The sequence below is a fragment of the Nuphar pumila genome, chromosome 11 (assembly GCF_984573655.1).
Source record: "Nuphar pumila chromosome 11, dmNupPumi1.hap1.1, whole genome shotgun sequence".
Lineage (NCBI taxonomy): Eukaryota > Viridiplantae > Streptophyta > Magnoliopsida > Nymphaeales > Nymphaeaceae > Nuphar > Nuphar pumila.
The window spans coordinates 24879939-24894684 of NC_143259.1; the positions used below are offsets into that span (position 1 = coordinate 24879939).

Consider the following 14746-nt stretch of genomic DNA (forward strand, 5'->3'; position numbering starts at 1 on the left):
TACCCGATATGTTTTGGGAAAACCCTTGATCTGGGGCAAGATCAAGTTGTTGGGTGATAGGTTCATTTGTGAAACCCATTTACCAAAACCAGTGTCGTGACTTACATAGCACCCAGACACTGCGTCATCGGATGTCAGATTCGAGAAAATCACATGTCATATGTTGGCAAGTTGTGTGTCGTTTCGAAAGATTTGAAATGTTAAAATAGCTTTTAAAAACATTATATCTTTACGAAACACACTCCCGAGGCTCCTATTAAGGACCTGTATCCCCTTTCCTCGTAAGTGTACTTCTTGAACATGCGAGACATGTTAGTACTACGACGATTGGATGAGAGAGTCTTATGACTTCGATTGATGCTTAGTGCACATTGTTGAAAACACATAAAAAAAATGGGATCGCCTTCATAGGCAAGATGCTCGTTTCAGTCTAATGGACCAGAGCATGAAGAATGAGGCAACGGCTAAGAAACCCCGTCGCGCTCAATTCAACTTGGCTTCGTCAAGAGAGAGGACGAAGGGTACCAACTCCGATGGACAGACCATTTATGGCTTTTTAAAAGGGCAAAAGACCCGTTTTTCCCCAGTCATCGGAGGTTAGGGGGAGGGATAGGGGCTACATAAGTTAGCCTAACACTTCTGCAGAAGTTGGATGCATCCCTATCAGGCCTTGGGGACTTACTCTCTCGACCATCGGTCGTCTCCATAGGAATAGGATTCAGTCAGACAACCGAGGTATATTAAAATACTTAACATAATGAACACTCGGCTTGGATTCGACTGTTTCGACTCACGTGCCATGTATGTACCCGCATGGCCGGTTATCAAGTAATAACTAAATTGAGCATGCACACCCTTTTCAGTTTGTTGTACTTGCTTATTCCTCCAGTCCATCTGCTTAGTTTGCTCGTTACTACCTGTTGCATAAATTATCTATGCCTAATTTAATTCTTTCTGTCTTTGTACTCTCCTGCTAGTTTTTCGCAAAACTAACCCATTTCATGGATACAGGTGACGATTAGGTGCATCAGGCGATGGCGCGACTGCGAGATGATTTAAGGATCCATTGTTTCTGCTCGTAGTTCTTCTCCTGGACATTTTGGTTTTTGATACGGTTTTCCCTTGAGGAAACCCAAATTTTGTACAAACTTGATACTCTCTTTAAATAGAAGAAATGGTTTCCTAAGTATTATTGCAGATCGTCCATGGTAAATCTTTGTTTTCTCGCTAACGTGCTCAAGGTTGTCAAACCTGTCCTTTTTCTTTTAAAAGAAATCGTTTCCGTTGATTTTAGAAATAAACTCTGTAAAGAAAAGAAATTTTCCAACTATTTCAAGGAATTTATAAGGTTCGAAATTTTGGGGCGTTACAAGACCATTAGCATTAACGAAGTGGGTAGAGTTGGATGTCCAAATCAGAGAAACGGAAAAAACATAAAACCACAAATAGATTTTATTATAATAATGTAAAAAGGAAACTAAAAACAAAAATGTTCATTATTCAATATCATGATTTTTTGGTGTAGAAATTAAGATGTCAAAATTTAGAGATCATGGCTACTAACTTGGGGAAAGTGCAAAAGAAGTGCATGGAAAGCACACAAGAGTACAAAGAAGTGAAAAAAAACACAAAAATAAGCATGATAAGATGCATATGAGAAGCACAAAAGAAACGACATTCCCATCACATTTGGAAAGTAATAGTTTTGAGCTTTTGAAGCAAACTTCTGAGAAAGCATGCTTCCTATCTATACAAGGCACTCCAGTAATTCTGGTCCTTGAATGAATAACACCAACCTAAGTGATAAAGTATGAACTCTATATTAACCTAAAAATACCAATTTTCTTAGTCGAGCTGAAAACATGTGTTTGACCACTAAGCATGTAATGAAAAAAATGTGATACCTGATCTACTCAAGTTTCATGCTATCTTTAACCAAGAGGCCATGATTCCCACTAGACCCAGCCTCAAAAAACAAAAGAAAAAAGAAAAGGCACATCATTCTATGCTTTCACTTGCAAAGAAGACTTGAATTCTGTTCTGCGAAGAGGCCCATGGATAGTGGCGGGAAGAACTCTACTTATGGAGCAGTGGGATGGTGCCAGTATACCTAAGTTCCATGGCCTCCACACAATGCCTGTGTGGGTGTGTTTTTGGTCTTCCACCAGCAGTATGGTGTAATGATGTCTTTTATCTGATCGTTGAAGCATTTAATGGAAAACTTGTTGCAACTGATGAACGAACCTCTTCCCAGGTGAGGTTTCACTATGAATGCATATCGATTGAAGTGCAGGTTAATTTAGATATGCCTTATTCGATCCCAATCATGTTGGGTAAATCTTTTAGTGGTGACCTGAGATTTGAGTATCAGTCATCAAATAGAATCTGTGGCATTTGCAATGCTAGAACGCATGGATCTGATCAGTGCCTATAAAACGTCCATCTATGCCTTTTAATTCGAATAGCAGCATGGTGAAGGTTGGCAAGAGGTTAAGAAGAAGACATCCCGAAGGTTGTTAATAATGAGAATATCAACAAATTTGTTGTTCTAAATCAACTTGAGGATATTGTAGATGATGAAACGAAATCAATGCATTCTCAGCATGATGATGAATCTATCAATGTTAACCATGAAGATGTGACAAATGATGATGGTGTTATTCAATCAGATTCGGTTGAACGCGATATTCCTGCTGAGGCGGTTGTTACCCAGCCTGTTATGGCTCCTGTCACCTTAATCACGGCCGAAGATGTTGTAGGAGATCTTCCGGGCAATGACTGTGCTGGGAATTTACAGCAGCATAATGTTTCTGCAGAGGAGATTATTGTCCAGCCTGCAATCATGGTACCTAAAATCTTGAGCTCGGCTAGAGATGTGGTTGTTGAGGTTTTTCATGACAGTGATAATGATGGGTTGTTAGTTGTTATAGCTGAATCGAGTGGCTGAGTTGGTGCCTCAAGTGATTGATGGTTCAAGTGTCCTACAGACTCAGCCTACTGGTTCTGGTGCTTTTGAGCCTCAAGGGGTGAAAGGCAGTGTGGCTGGCTCTGTTGTTGGTCTCCAGGAGTCGGAGGGCAAGAGGAAACCAGGTAGACCTAAAAAGAACTCTCAGGATCAGGTCAGTAGTCTTGGAAGGGCTCACAACCTGTTCTAAAGTGACAACTAGGGAGTCTAATGATAAAGCGGGCCAAGGTAACTCATCCAATTTGCAATGAGAATGTTGTCTTGGAATATTAGAGGTTTTGCGAAAAAATTAACACATGCAGAGTTACTGATGTTATGTTTATCATTGAACCTATGATATCTTCAAATAGATTTCAGCCTTTGAGACATAAAAACAAGGATTTTTTGTTTGTGTTCTCAGCCCCTCTGAAAAAATGAGTTTGTCACCTCTCTCGCAGTCATGTTCTCATTTGCATAATTTCATATTTGTTGCTGGTCTTTTCGAAATTGATGATCCTCTTCATAAATTTACTTTGACCAATAACAAAAAAGGTTCTGATAATGTCCAATGCAAGCTTGAAAGGTGCTTTGTCAACTATCAATGGTTTCACAACATCGGAATGGGTAGTTATCTTAAAATCTTACCGAGAACCTATGTCACATGGGTGCGGGTGCGGGGGTGCGGCACTTTCAAAAACCTTGGGTGCGGCAGGGCAAAAAATGTAAAAAAAAAAAAGTATATATATATATATATAATTTTAAAGTTTTAACAGTTAACATTGTCATAATATCATTCATCATGCATGCAATATATCAACCTAACTATCAAATAAGTAAAGCAGAAAAGAACTAAATTACATACCAAAGTATATCCTGATGAAGTAATGGATCTTAATAATTTTCTTCTTCATCATCAAATGCATCATTAGAAGGAATATTAGGCTCAACTAAATGTTAAAATGTATCATTCAAGAATTGTAATATTATATATATTTTATATATATAAAGGATAATACATATTCATATATGGTATATATGCATATGTATTATCCTAATTATATATATAAAATATATATTTATCTATTTATAGGCATAGGGGTAATTTAGACATTTCACAGTTTTTACGCATATTCCATTTGGAATATGTTTGTAATTTTATTTTTTATTTTTCCCTTTTTTGTGGTTTGCGCCACCTAGGGAGGCTCCCCAAAGAGTCGTTGGGGAGCCCCCAACGGTCACAAATGTGACCGCTGGGGGCTCCCAACGACTCCTTTGGGAGCCCCCTAGGTGGCTCCTCTCTTGTGTTATAAATAGAGGTCTCCCCCTTTGTATTTTTCATCGCTTGGAGGAGCTTATGCTCCATTGTATAGGGTTTTTACCCTCTTTCTTCAATAATATTCAACTTATGACTTTATGTCATATTTACCCCTTTTATGGGTTTATGTATTAGCACATGATGTGCTTGTGTTGTTCCCTTGAGTGGGTATATTCGCACTTAATGTGCATGTGTATGGGTTCATTATCGAACCTAAAGTATTCAAAGTCACTTTCTAACATGGTATCAGAGCGTGGTCACGATGGGGTTGTCCTTTGATGCAACGGAAAGTGTGTTGATCAAAGAAATGGTGAAGTATTCATTGTCCTTCTCTTTTTTCTTAAGTTTTTGGTATGTATCTCTTTTCTTAACATATTATGCATTATGAAATTGTTTTTTGCATATGAAGTGTTTATAATAGTTGAATCACCTCTTTTCATATTTCGCATGTTCAAATTTTTTTAAAAATATCTCCTTTTAAATTTAGTAAACTTGTTTTGCTATTCAAATATATAAATTCTTGTTTATATGTTTATCGATTACTCATCACATATAAATAGTAATTTATGTTCTTTCTTAAAATTGTCTTCAATTATGTGGGATTTATGATGATTACATAAGTATTTCATAAATTAACTTTTAAAGATTATATATGATCTCTTGATTAATGATCTTTGTTTAAAAAATCTTTTCTCTCATATAAAGTCTAATTGGTTTTGAGTTTTTCCCTTGTTTATGGATTTTAGTGCATTTTTTTGAAAAATCTTGATATAATTCTTGTATAAGAATCTTTCACATCTAAATCTTTGTTATGAATCCTAAGTAGTTCTTGTCAATGATGTTTCAATGGTTTTGGTTTGGTTAAAGGATTTTGAAAAATTATTTGTGATAAATACGTTGTATGAACCATTGTGTTCATTAGGAAAGATCTTTTAAAATCTTCTCACACTATATAGAATGCATAGTGTATCTATTGCATCCTTTGGTATAAAAGACTTCATTAATTTTTGAGTTTTCTTCTAATGATACAACTTTATAAACATGTTTGTTTGTATTTTTCATATAAAGTTTCAAAACCTCTTAATTGTATCTCTAAGGATGCCTACATTGGCCATAATATGGTCTTCTTTGTCTTAAATTGCATTTATCAAGCATATAATTACATAATTAAAGCTTGAGAGTCTCAAGCATTTGCTTCCATTTTATGAAATACACGCATTATCGCATGTTTATTATTTATATGCTTTTTTTTTGTATTTTGTTCAAGTGTTGTGTGAGTGCTTTCGTGCACTTCTTCTATAAAGTATTTATGCTTGTATGTGTATTGTCTCTTCGTAGACATTTTCACATGATACTCTATTTTCAATAAAGAGATGTTTCTATTGCCTCCTTTAGGGCTTGTGTTTATTTTTTATGAACTTGTAAGATTGTTTCTTTTATCATTATGAATGCTTCCGCAATATCTTGGTACATGTTGTCCTAAATTTACACATTTAAGATTATTGCCATTTTACATCTTGGTATACATATAATTGCAAATTATAAAGGCTTGATTTGTTTCTTGGATGATTCCAATTCCTTTCTCACACATGACATAGCTTAAGTATTTCATGTTGTGTTTATTGAGTCTTTTGATAATGATCATGATGTTGCTTAATATTTCATAAATTGTGTTAGTTGCATAATAAGCCTTTTTGTATAAATGACTTCTTTTGAAGATTAAGCATAATTCGGATTTATGCAAAATTGTTGTTATAAAGCATATTATTGTGATTGATTATATTGGACCTTTGATTCAATTTTTAATCAGTCCTCTTTTCTTTGAAAAATGATTCCTAAAGTGTTTATTGCCTTTTTGTGGCATTTATATTTGCCCATCATATGTTATTTAATGCATCATTTGTTTGGCCTTATTATTGTTTTATTAGAGATGTTTGTTGAGGTGAGTTATGGGCACCTCGTGTTATATCATTCTAGATTGTTCACTTGCCATATTATAGATGGTAATTGAGGTGAGTTATGGGCACTTTAGGACTCTAGAATGATTTGGTATATGATCTCTAATTATGAGTGTGTCACTCATTGTTATGTCTTTTTAGTTTGTCCACTTACCATATTATAGATGGTGGTTGAGGTGAGTTATGGGCACCTTGGGACTCTAGAATGATTTGGTATATGAGTGTGTCACTTGTTTAATGTTAGCCATTGATCTTATGGATGCTCTTATTTATATATAAATGTGATGGATATATGATGTTTAAAACCTTAAATGTTTTAAGGTATATTAAAATCAAGGTTTTGGGGTTATTGCCCAACCTTTTATTGTTTATGAATCATATGAGTGCATTTGCACATTTATGTTTTGTGATTTTGTGCACAAGTGTTCTTGGTGTGTGTATATTCACACATTTTATTTCAAAATGATATTGTTATGGGTATTCTTTTTTGAAGAATATTGTTTCAAGGTTTTATTTATATGTTTGTCATTACAAGTTTTATTTCCTCAAAAGTCTTCTCCTTTTATGCCCCTTATCTAAGTATCATCATATGAAGACAAGAATTTTATTACACCTTCGTGTGTTGGTAGCCCTTTGTTGGCTTTTGCTCTCTTGGTCTAGTAGCTGAACACACTTGTCTTGAGTGTTATTTTATGTAGACAAGGCACGTTGATTCACACCATGGTGTGTGATTTTAGTCCATGTTGGCGTTTGTGTCCTTGTTCTAGTTGTTGAGATGTATGCTCATGGTTGGCTTATTTCACTCATTTCAAGTGTCATCTTATGTAGACAAGAGATGTATTGTGTTTTAGCCCATGGTTGGCTTGTTACTCTTGTTCTAGTAGCTGAACATACTTGGTTTTGAGTGTAGTTTTACGTAGACAAGAGATGCTTTTGGTCCATGTTGGCGTGTATTATCTTGTTCTTGTTGTAGATGCACTCATTTCAAGTATTATTATATGTAGACAAGAGGTTCTTTTGCACACCTTTGTGTGTGTCTTTGGCCTTTAATGGCATTATATTTATATTTTTGATCTAGTAGCTTATACACTTGATTTATGGGTTTTGGAGGACTAATGAGGTAGTTGTTTGTAATGGATGAACTAAGTGCTTATGGTTTTTTGGCCACTTTTGTATGCAAAATGTGTTTTTTGTCAATTGAGTGAGATTTTCCTAAATGGATAAGATTTTCTATTCAAATAACACTCTTCGTTTTGCCTCGTAAATGGATTTAAAACCTTGTGAACTCTTGTGTTTATTTTGTCTAAAGTATGCTTGGAGACTTCGTTTCTCTTGTTTGGCACTTCATTACATGTTTGAAGCATGATTCATTAATGATTCTTTTAAGTATTAATTCATTTCATGATAATATATGCATATGCTCTTTATGGCCTTTTAAGGCCCTCTTTCATTAAAGCATATGTAGCTTATGCCTCTTCGTAGGCTTATTGTGGTGTCCCTTAGTGGACCATTTTGTTATTTCCCATTATGGGGTTGTGATTGTCCATTGATGGACCTTATAAATGCATAATGCATTTGTGCATTCTTGCAATTCATTTCCGCATAATTTGCTTCCGCTCACTCTTTAACATGATGTATGATTTTGAAACTTTGGTTTTCTAAATTTACTTTTCATGCTAAAATAAGTATACTATCATGTGCTTCAAATTTCTATGCATAAGTTATATTTTTGCACAATTGTTTTGCGGATGTGTCATCCGATATGGTTTCAATTAAGCTTGTTAGAAATGTTCCAATTGAATAAAGTGCAAAGATATGTTTTACTTGTTTCTTTGTTGTTGTTCCTCAGGATCTTGAAGATAAGAGGAAAAGAAGTACCTTGGATAGATCATGGAAGGTGCTCATCGTTAAAGACGTTGGAGGAAGACATTTACAATGGCATTCGTACTGAAGGCTCTTGAAGCCTTGAGATTCTTCCTCTTGCTTTCTTCAATCTTTTTGTTCCCCCACGCAAAGCTTGAGAGGGGGTGTTAAAATGTATCATTCAACAATTGTAATATTATATATATTTTATATATATAAAGGATAATACATATTCATATATGGTATATATGCATATGTATTATCCTAATTATATATATAAAATATATATTTATCTATTTATAGGCATAGGGGTAGTTTAGACATTTCACAGTTTTTACACATATTCCATTTGGAATATGTTTGTAATTTTATTTTTAATTTTCTTTTTTATTTTTCCCTTTTTTGTGGTTTGCGCCACCTAGGGAGGCTCCCCAAAGAGTCGTTGGGGAGCCCCCAACGGTCACAAATGTGACCGTTGGGGGCTCCCAACGACTCCTTTGGGAGCCCCCTAGGTGGCTCCTCTCTTGTGTTATAAATAGGGGTCTCCCCCTTTGTATTTTTCATCGCTTGGAGGAGCTTATGCTCCATTGTATAGGGTTTTTACCCTCTTTCTTCAATAATATTCAACTTATGACTTTATGTCATATTTACCCCTTTTATAGGTTTATGTATTAGCACATGATGTGCTTGTGTTGTTCCCTTGAGTGGGTATATTCGCACTTAATGTGCATGTGTATGGGTTCATTATCGAACCTAAAGTATTCAAAGTCACTTTCTAACACTAAATCCATGTTTGTTATGTTGAAATCATGCTCTCCCTCGAAGTCACACTCTTTTGGGTTTACATCCCAAAATTTGGATGTTCCTTGTCTGCGTTACAAACCCAATTTGAAAATGTTAAATACAATACAAGTATATTTAAATGAAAAACTAAGAAATAATCAAATAACTAAGAGAGCAAATTAGTATATGTATTCATCATTGGTTCGCGAAAGTAATCCAAGATTTGAAAGAAAATATACTAAATCCTCTGCACGCTTGCTGGTGAGTTTGTTTCTCTTCATGTTGTGGATTTGAAAATATGTGCTCCAATTTCTTTCACAACAAGATGAACTAGTAGGCTGCGATAGCAATCTTAATGCAAGACGTTGGAGAAAAGGTGTTTCTGATCCAAATGTTGACCACCATGTGATAGAATCTATATTATCCTCTTCTCTTACGAATAACGTCGGTCCATATAATCTCGAAGACGAAAATTTTCCAAACTCTTGTGTGACTTGATGTAGAAGATATGCTTTTGAAAAAAGTTTTGTCATACACATATTTCTATGTCTTGATAGCTCTAGGTCTAAATTTGGAGGGACACAACCAATACCATCAGCCCGCCACTTATTTGCATAATATTTTGGATTAAGACAATGTGCCATGCAATGCAAAGGAGTGTTGCTCTTATCCCATCTTCTGACTAAAATTGAATGAATATGATTAAAAAATTCTGAATCATCTAATGCAGGATTTTTTTCTTCATGCTTGAAAACTATAGCTTGTATTTTTTCAATCATATTATCCCACAATTCATAAACTCTGTGAAGCACGGGCTCATCCTTATCAACTTCTCTTAACATTTCCCAAATAGGTTGCGTAAATTGAAGGAAGTATATCACTCTATCCCAAAACTCATCATCAAGAATGAATGAATTTTTTTATTTCTTGAGCCTTGATATCATCTGCGTGTTTCAGCGACCTTCAACAATTTTAGGTCAGAATGCCTATTAAATATAGCATTAGCATGATGGTGGTTAACAACAAAATTCCTAATGCTTTTGACATTTCTTTCTAAATCTTCAATTCATGAACATAAAACATATGCTTGTGAATTTTCTTCTTCTTTGGGGTTGCAGATGCTCTTTAGGGCTAGATTTAAGTTGTGTGCTACATAGGGAGTCCAAAAAATATGAGGGTACTCACTCTACAAACTCAACGTTGCACTTTTACAAACTAGAGCATTGTCTGTAATGATTTGTACCACTTTCTGATCACCCACTTCTTTTATGACTTCTATAAACAACCCCTTCAAATACTCTGCATTTTTATATTCCCGAGATGCATCAACTGCTTTCAAGAATATTGGGCCACTAAGCGAACAAGCAATGAAATTGATCAGTGGACGCCTTTGAATATTTGTTCATCCATCAGACACAATAGAAACTTCATTTTGCTCTCATGAATATTTTTTAATCTCCAGCAACCTCTCCATATTTGCACTCTCTTCAGCTAGAAGTGTGGTTCATATTTTTTCTGAACTTGGAGGCACATAATCACTCAAATTACAATTTGCCAAGGATGTTACTAAATCCTTCCAATAAGGATTTCTAACCACATTAAATGGGAGTGAACTAGAATAAAAATACCTCCCAACTTTTCTATCCAATTCTTCTCTTTCATATGTATTGAATGTTGCTTGTATCGTTCCTCTACCTCCTACATTGACTTTTCTTTTTTTTCAACATCTTCTTGGTGGCTTGCAAATGCACACTAACTGCACAAGAATCGGCCATTGTCTCTCTTCTCATATTCTTCTTGTATTGTCTTCACATTGCCTCATCAACTTTTCTGCATCCTGAAATGCCATGTCCTGATATCTTCAACAAATGAGTCTTCACTCTTGTGTAAGACCCAACAAAATCTCTTTCGCAGAGCTTGCACCAAAATCTCTTGTTTCCACCATCTCCTTCTCCAGTTTTTGCAAGTTTATCTACATGTACCCATAGTGGCCCCACATCATCAATTTCACTATAACTATCAGCAAAACTAGTAGCAGAACTCACATGTTAGGATGAGGATGACGCAAGTCATTTTCCTTTATCCGTCATTTTTATCCTGAAAACACAAAAAAAAAATACATTCAAAATTTCAAATCAATTATACAAACATTATCTTGATATGAAAATATATAATATATATATATAATAAAATCAAGAGCAAGGAGGGGGGATCTGCCCCTCCCCTGCCAAAAATAGGGAGGGACTCAGCCCCTCCCCTGAAATAAGAGGGAGCAAGGATGGGGGCTCGACCCCCTCCCCTGCCGAAAACAGAGGGAGCAGGGGGGCGCAGCCCCTCCCCTGTCGACCCAACAAGAGAGCGAGAAGGGGGGCTCGGCCCCTCCCTTGCCGAAAACAGAGGGAGCAGTGGGGGCTCAGCCCCTCCCCTGCCGACCCAACAAGAGAGCGAGAGCGGGGAGGGGCCCAGCCCCTCCCCTGCCGAAAACAGAGGGAGCAAGGGGGGCTCAACCCCTCCCCTGCCGACCCAACAAGAGAGCGAGAGGGGGGGGGCTTGGCCCCTCCCCTGCCGACCCAACAAGAGAGCAAGAAGGGAAGGGGGGCTCGACCCCTCCCCTACCGAAATCAGAGGGAGCAAGGGGGGCTCGGCCCCTCCCCTGCCGACCCAACAAGAGAGCGAGAGGTAGCAGGGGGGGCTCAGCCCCTCCTCTGTCGACCCAACAAGAGAGCGAGAGGGAGCAGGGGGGCTCGGCCCCTCCATTGCCGACACAAGAAGAGAGCGAGAGGGAGCCAGAGGGTACGTACCTGCGACGAGGGAGAGGAGCCTTGGAGGTGGCATCGAGAGGAGAGAGCTCGAGATGAGCTGCGCGGGAGAGGAAAGGAGAGATTAGGGCAAAAAAAAAATGCCCTAATCCTCCTTTTCATCGGGTTTTTTTTTAAGTCTGAAACGTGGACGAAAATTCGTGTTGACCCCACCCGGTGCCGCACCTACACGTGCACTCGAGTCGCGTCGCGTTGCATCGATGCAGGTGCGGCACCTGCTTTGCCGAGTCCCTGTGACTTAGCCGAGAACTGATGCGGATCATAGTATTCTTATTTTTTATGTTGATAGTCTTGTGCAGGGTAAGAAGAAATCACCTTTTAAATTTTATTCCATGTGGCTGACAGACACACCTGTCCCCATGTCGACATACGTCGACACTTGGACATGCCATTTTACCCTCTGTACATACAAGTTTGTATTCAATTTATAATAATTTATAATTATATTTTCAGTTTATAACTTTATATTTTTAGTATATAATATATATTTTAGATATAGCACATAGATTTAAATTATATTCAATTTATTCTCAATTTATTTTGTATTTATGTGATATTTAATATATATATAATGTATATATATATGTATAGCCATGTCCCTGTATCCACATTTTTTAGAATTGTCATGTCGTACCCTCCATACCCGTACTCAGGTGACATAGCTGACGGATAAAGAGTGTTTTAGAATTATTGTTGAATGTTGAAATTCTTATCAATCTGGTTGCCCTATGATTCATGTATTAAATAAGTTGGATGAGGTCAGGATGAAACCTATCCAGTGGAACAGGTTCAGCTTTGGGAAGGTTGAGGACAGGGTTGATCACATTCAGGAGCAACTTCAGTCCCTTTAAGATCATTTAGATTCTTCGCAAACCTCTCATGATGACATTAACAGAGAGATTGAGCTTAAACAACAGCTTGAATTAGTGCTCACGCAAGAGGAAATGTATTGGCGGCAGAAGTCTAGAATTCATTGGATGAAGGAAGGGGACCGTAATACATAGTTTTTTATGGTGTCAGTCAAATGTAGGAGGCAATTTAATTCTATCAATAAGCTGTTGGTCAATGGTAATATAGTTACTGAATCACAGAGAATTGAAGATGAATGCTTGAGATATTTTCAGAACTTATTATCCGAGGAGAAAATCAGGCAGGTCTTTTGGTCCAGATGGCTTCCTAGGAATTTTTTTCCAGAAATTCTGGAGTATTGTTGGCCCAAATGTGTGTTTGGCTGTTAGAGACTTCTTTGTGAATGAGATTGAGCACGGATCACAAGTGCCTATTGCATCCAATAATAGAAGATGGTGTGATGTTGTGTGAGGTTATGCCTTATTGTTATTGTGAAATGCATATTCTTTATAATGGAAAGACAAACCACCGGATTGGCTACCCCGGTTGGGTGATGATTGTAAATTTTGTTCTTTATTAATAGATTCAAGAGCATACACTCCAGCATTTCCAGTAAAAAAAAGTGGCATTTTGTCCATGGAAAAGTAATGAAAACATAGTTTCATACTGATCGGTGATCCTTGGTTATTAATGTATAGGCATAGAAAAAAGTAGTCCTCGTCATTTCGAAAGGCATGCAAAACAGAATATTGAATGACACAAATCACTTACTTGTTATAGGTCAATGGGTATCCTTAGGCCATCGTGAGCAAGCTGCACCCAGATTCCTTCCCTATAGATTGAAGATTATTTTAAAAATAGTGCATATATATATATATATATATATGAACAGACACTTCTTTTAGATGGGGAAAACAATAGTTCGTTTACCTTCTTGACCATTCTGCAAGTCTTTTATTGTCCTCCTCATGATCAAATTCATGAGTCATCCCAATCAACAAAGCCCTCTTTGGACAGATCCTTTTTACTGCATCAAGAGTCTGAGAAGGAAATTATACTGACCTCATTTAAATCTTTCAAACAATAACTAGCAAGCAGCACACCACACAAAAGCAAAGATAGTACAAGGAAAAAGTTGGAAAAGTTTAGTGGCAATTTATCACATGAAATTGTAAAGCAGTTGCTACACAAAATGATAAAAGGAAACAATGTAACGTGCTCAAAATAGCAAAAGCAAAACTGTATTTCTGCACACAGCTATAGCGTCCATGACTATCCATAGACGTTCCACAAGCTTATGCCCTTGATGAACTAAATGATGACATGGTTGGTGACAAATAATACATGAAAACCACCATTTCATTCTTAAATGTTTAAGTGTTATATATATATGTATATATATATATATATATCCTGTACAGGTGATCTTCAACGTCAAAACCTAAAAACCAGCTTTTGGATCAAATTTATTTTACGTAGGTAGGATTCTATAACCTAGAAATTTTCTTTTTCTTTAAGTAGGTAGGATTTTGTAACCTAGAAAAATTCAGAATCTCCAGCACTATTGATTTTTAGATTCCTATCAAATCCCATCTACATTTCAAAAAAATTGAATACAAAAGTTAGTTCCTAAGTTTTTAACCATGGAAATCACATCCATATGGTCAGAATTGCTGAAAAAAACTTCTAGATATGATTTTTTATGGTTATAAAAAATGACCTAACCATTTAGTGGGAGGGCCATCTCTCTCTCTCTCTCTCTCTCTCTCTCTCTCTCTCTCTCTCTCTCTCTCTCTCTCTCTCTCTCTCTCCACAAGCTGAGCATGGATTCAAGATAGACCTTTCTTTTGTTAAGATACATTTTTCAAAGAATCTAAAAATCAAGGGTATTTCTTGCATAAAAAACTTTGCAATGAAAAAATTGGGCCTTTTCAAGCATGTCTTTTAGTAAATAAATGCTGATGAACACATTTATATCCTCAGACTTTTGGAAATGGCCCATACTGGGCTATGTCACACAGATACTCCATTTTGACTCCCATTCCATATTCCCTTATTTATTAGTAATAATGAAAAAATCATAAAAAATGATTGTATCTCCATATATGCAGCAGTATGCATGTGATAGATTATGGGCCAAACTCAAATTGGGTAGGACAAACCAGTTACTATATATATACACCACACCATCCAAATGTGCTAGAAAATCATAGGT

The 14746-nt window shown here is 36.5% G+C and overlaps 1 protein-coding gene across 4 annotated transcripts in view; it reads right to left on the reverse strand.

The window, feature by feature from the left end:
* LOC149822199 (Metallo-hydrolase/oxidoreductase superfamily protein) overlaps positions 1-14746 on the reverse strand; it is a 195559-nt gene that overhangs the window by 25101 nt on the left and 155712 nt on the right. For 2 of the 4 annotated variants that reach the window (XM_089981042.1, XM_089981041.1), the window contains 2 exons: positions 13462-13571; positions 13303-13363 (listed from right to left, as the gene is read on the reverse strand). In XM_089981042.1, the coding sequence (XP_089837168.1) occupies positions 13306-13363; positions 13462-13571 (168 nt within the window). In that variant the 3' untranslated portion in view covers positions 13303-13305. The remainder of the gene's footprint in view (positions 1-13302; positions 13364-13461; positions 13572-14746) is intronic. The other 2 variants (XM_089981040.1, XM_089981039.1) reach the window with 1 other exon arrangement.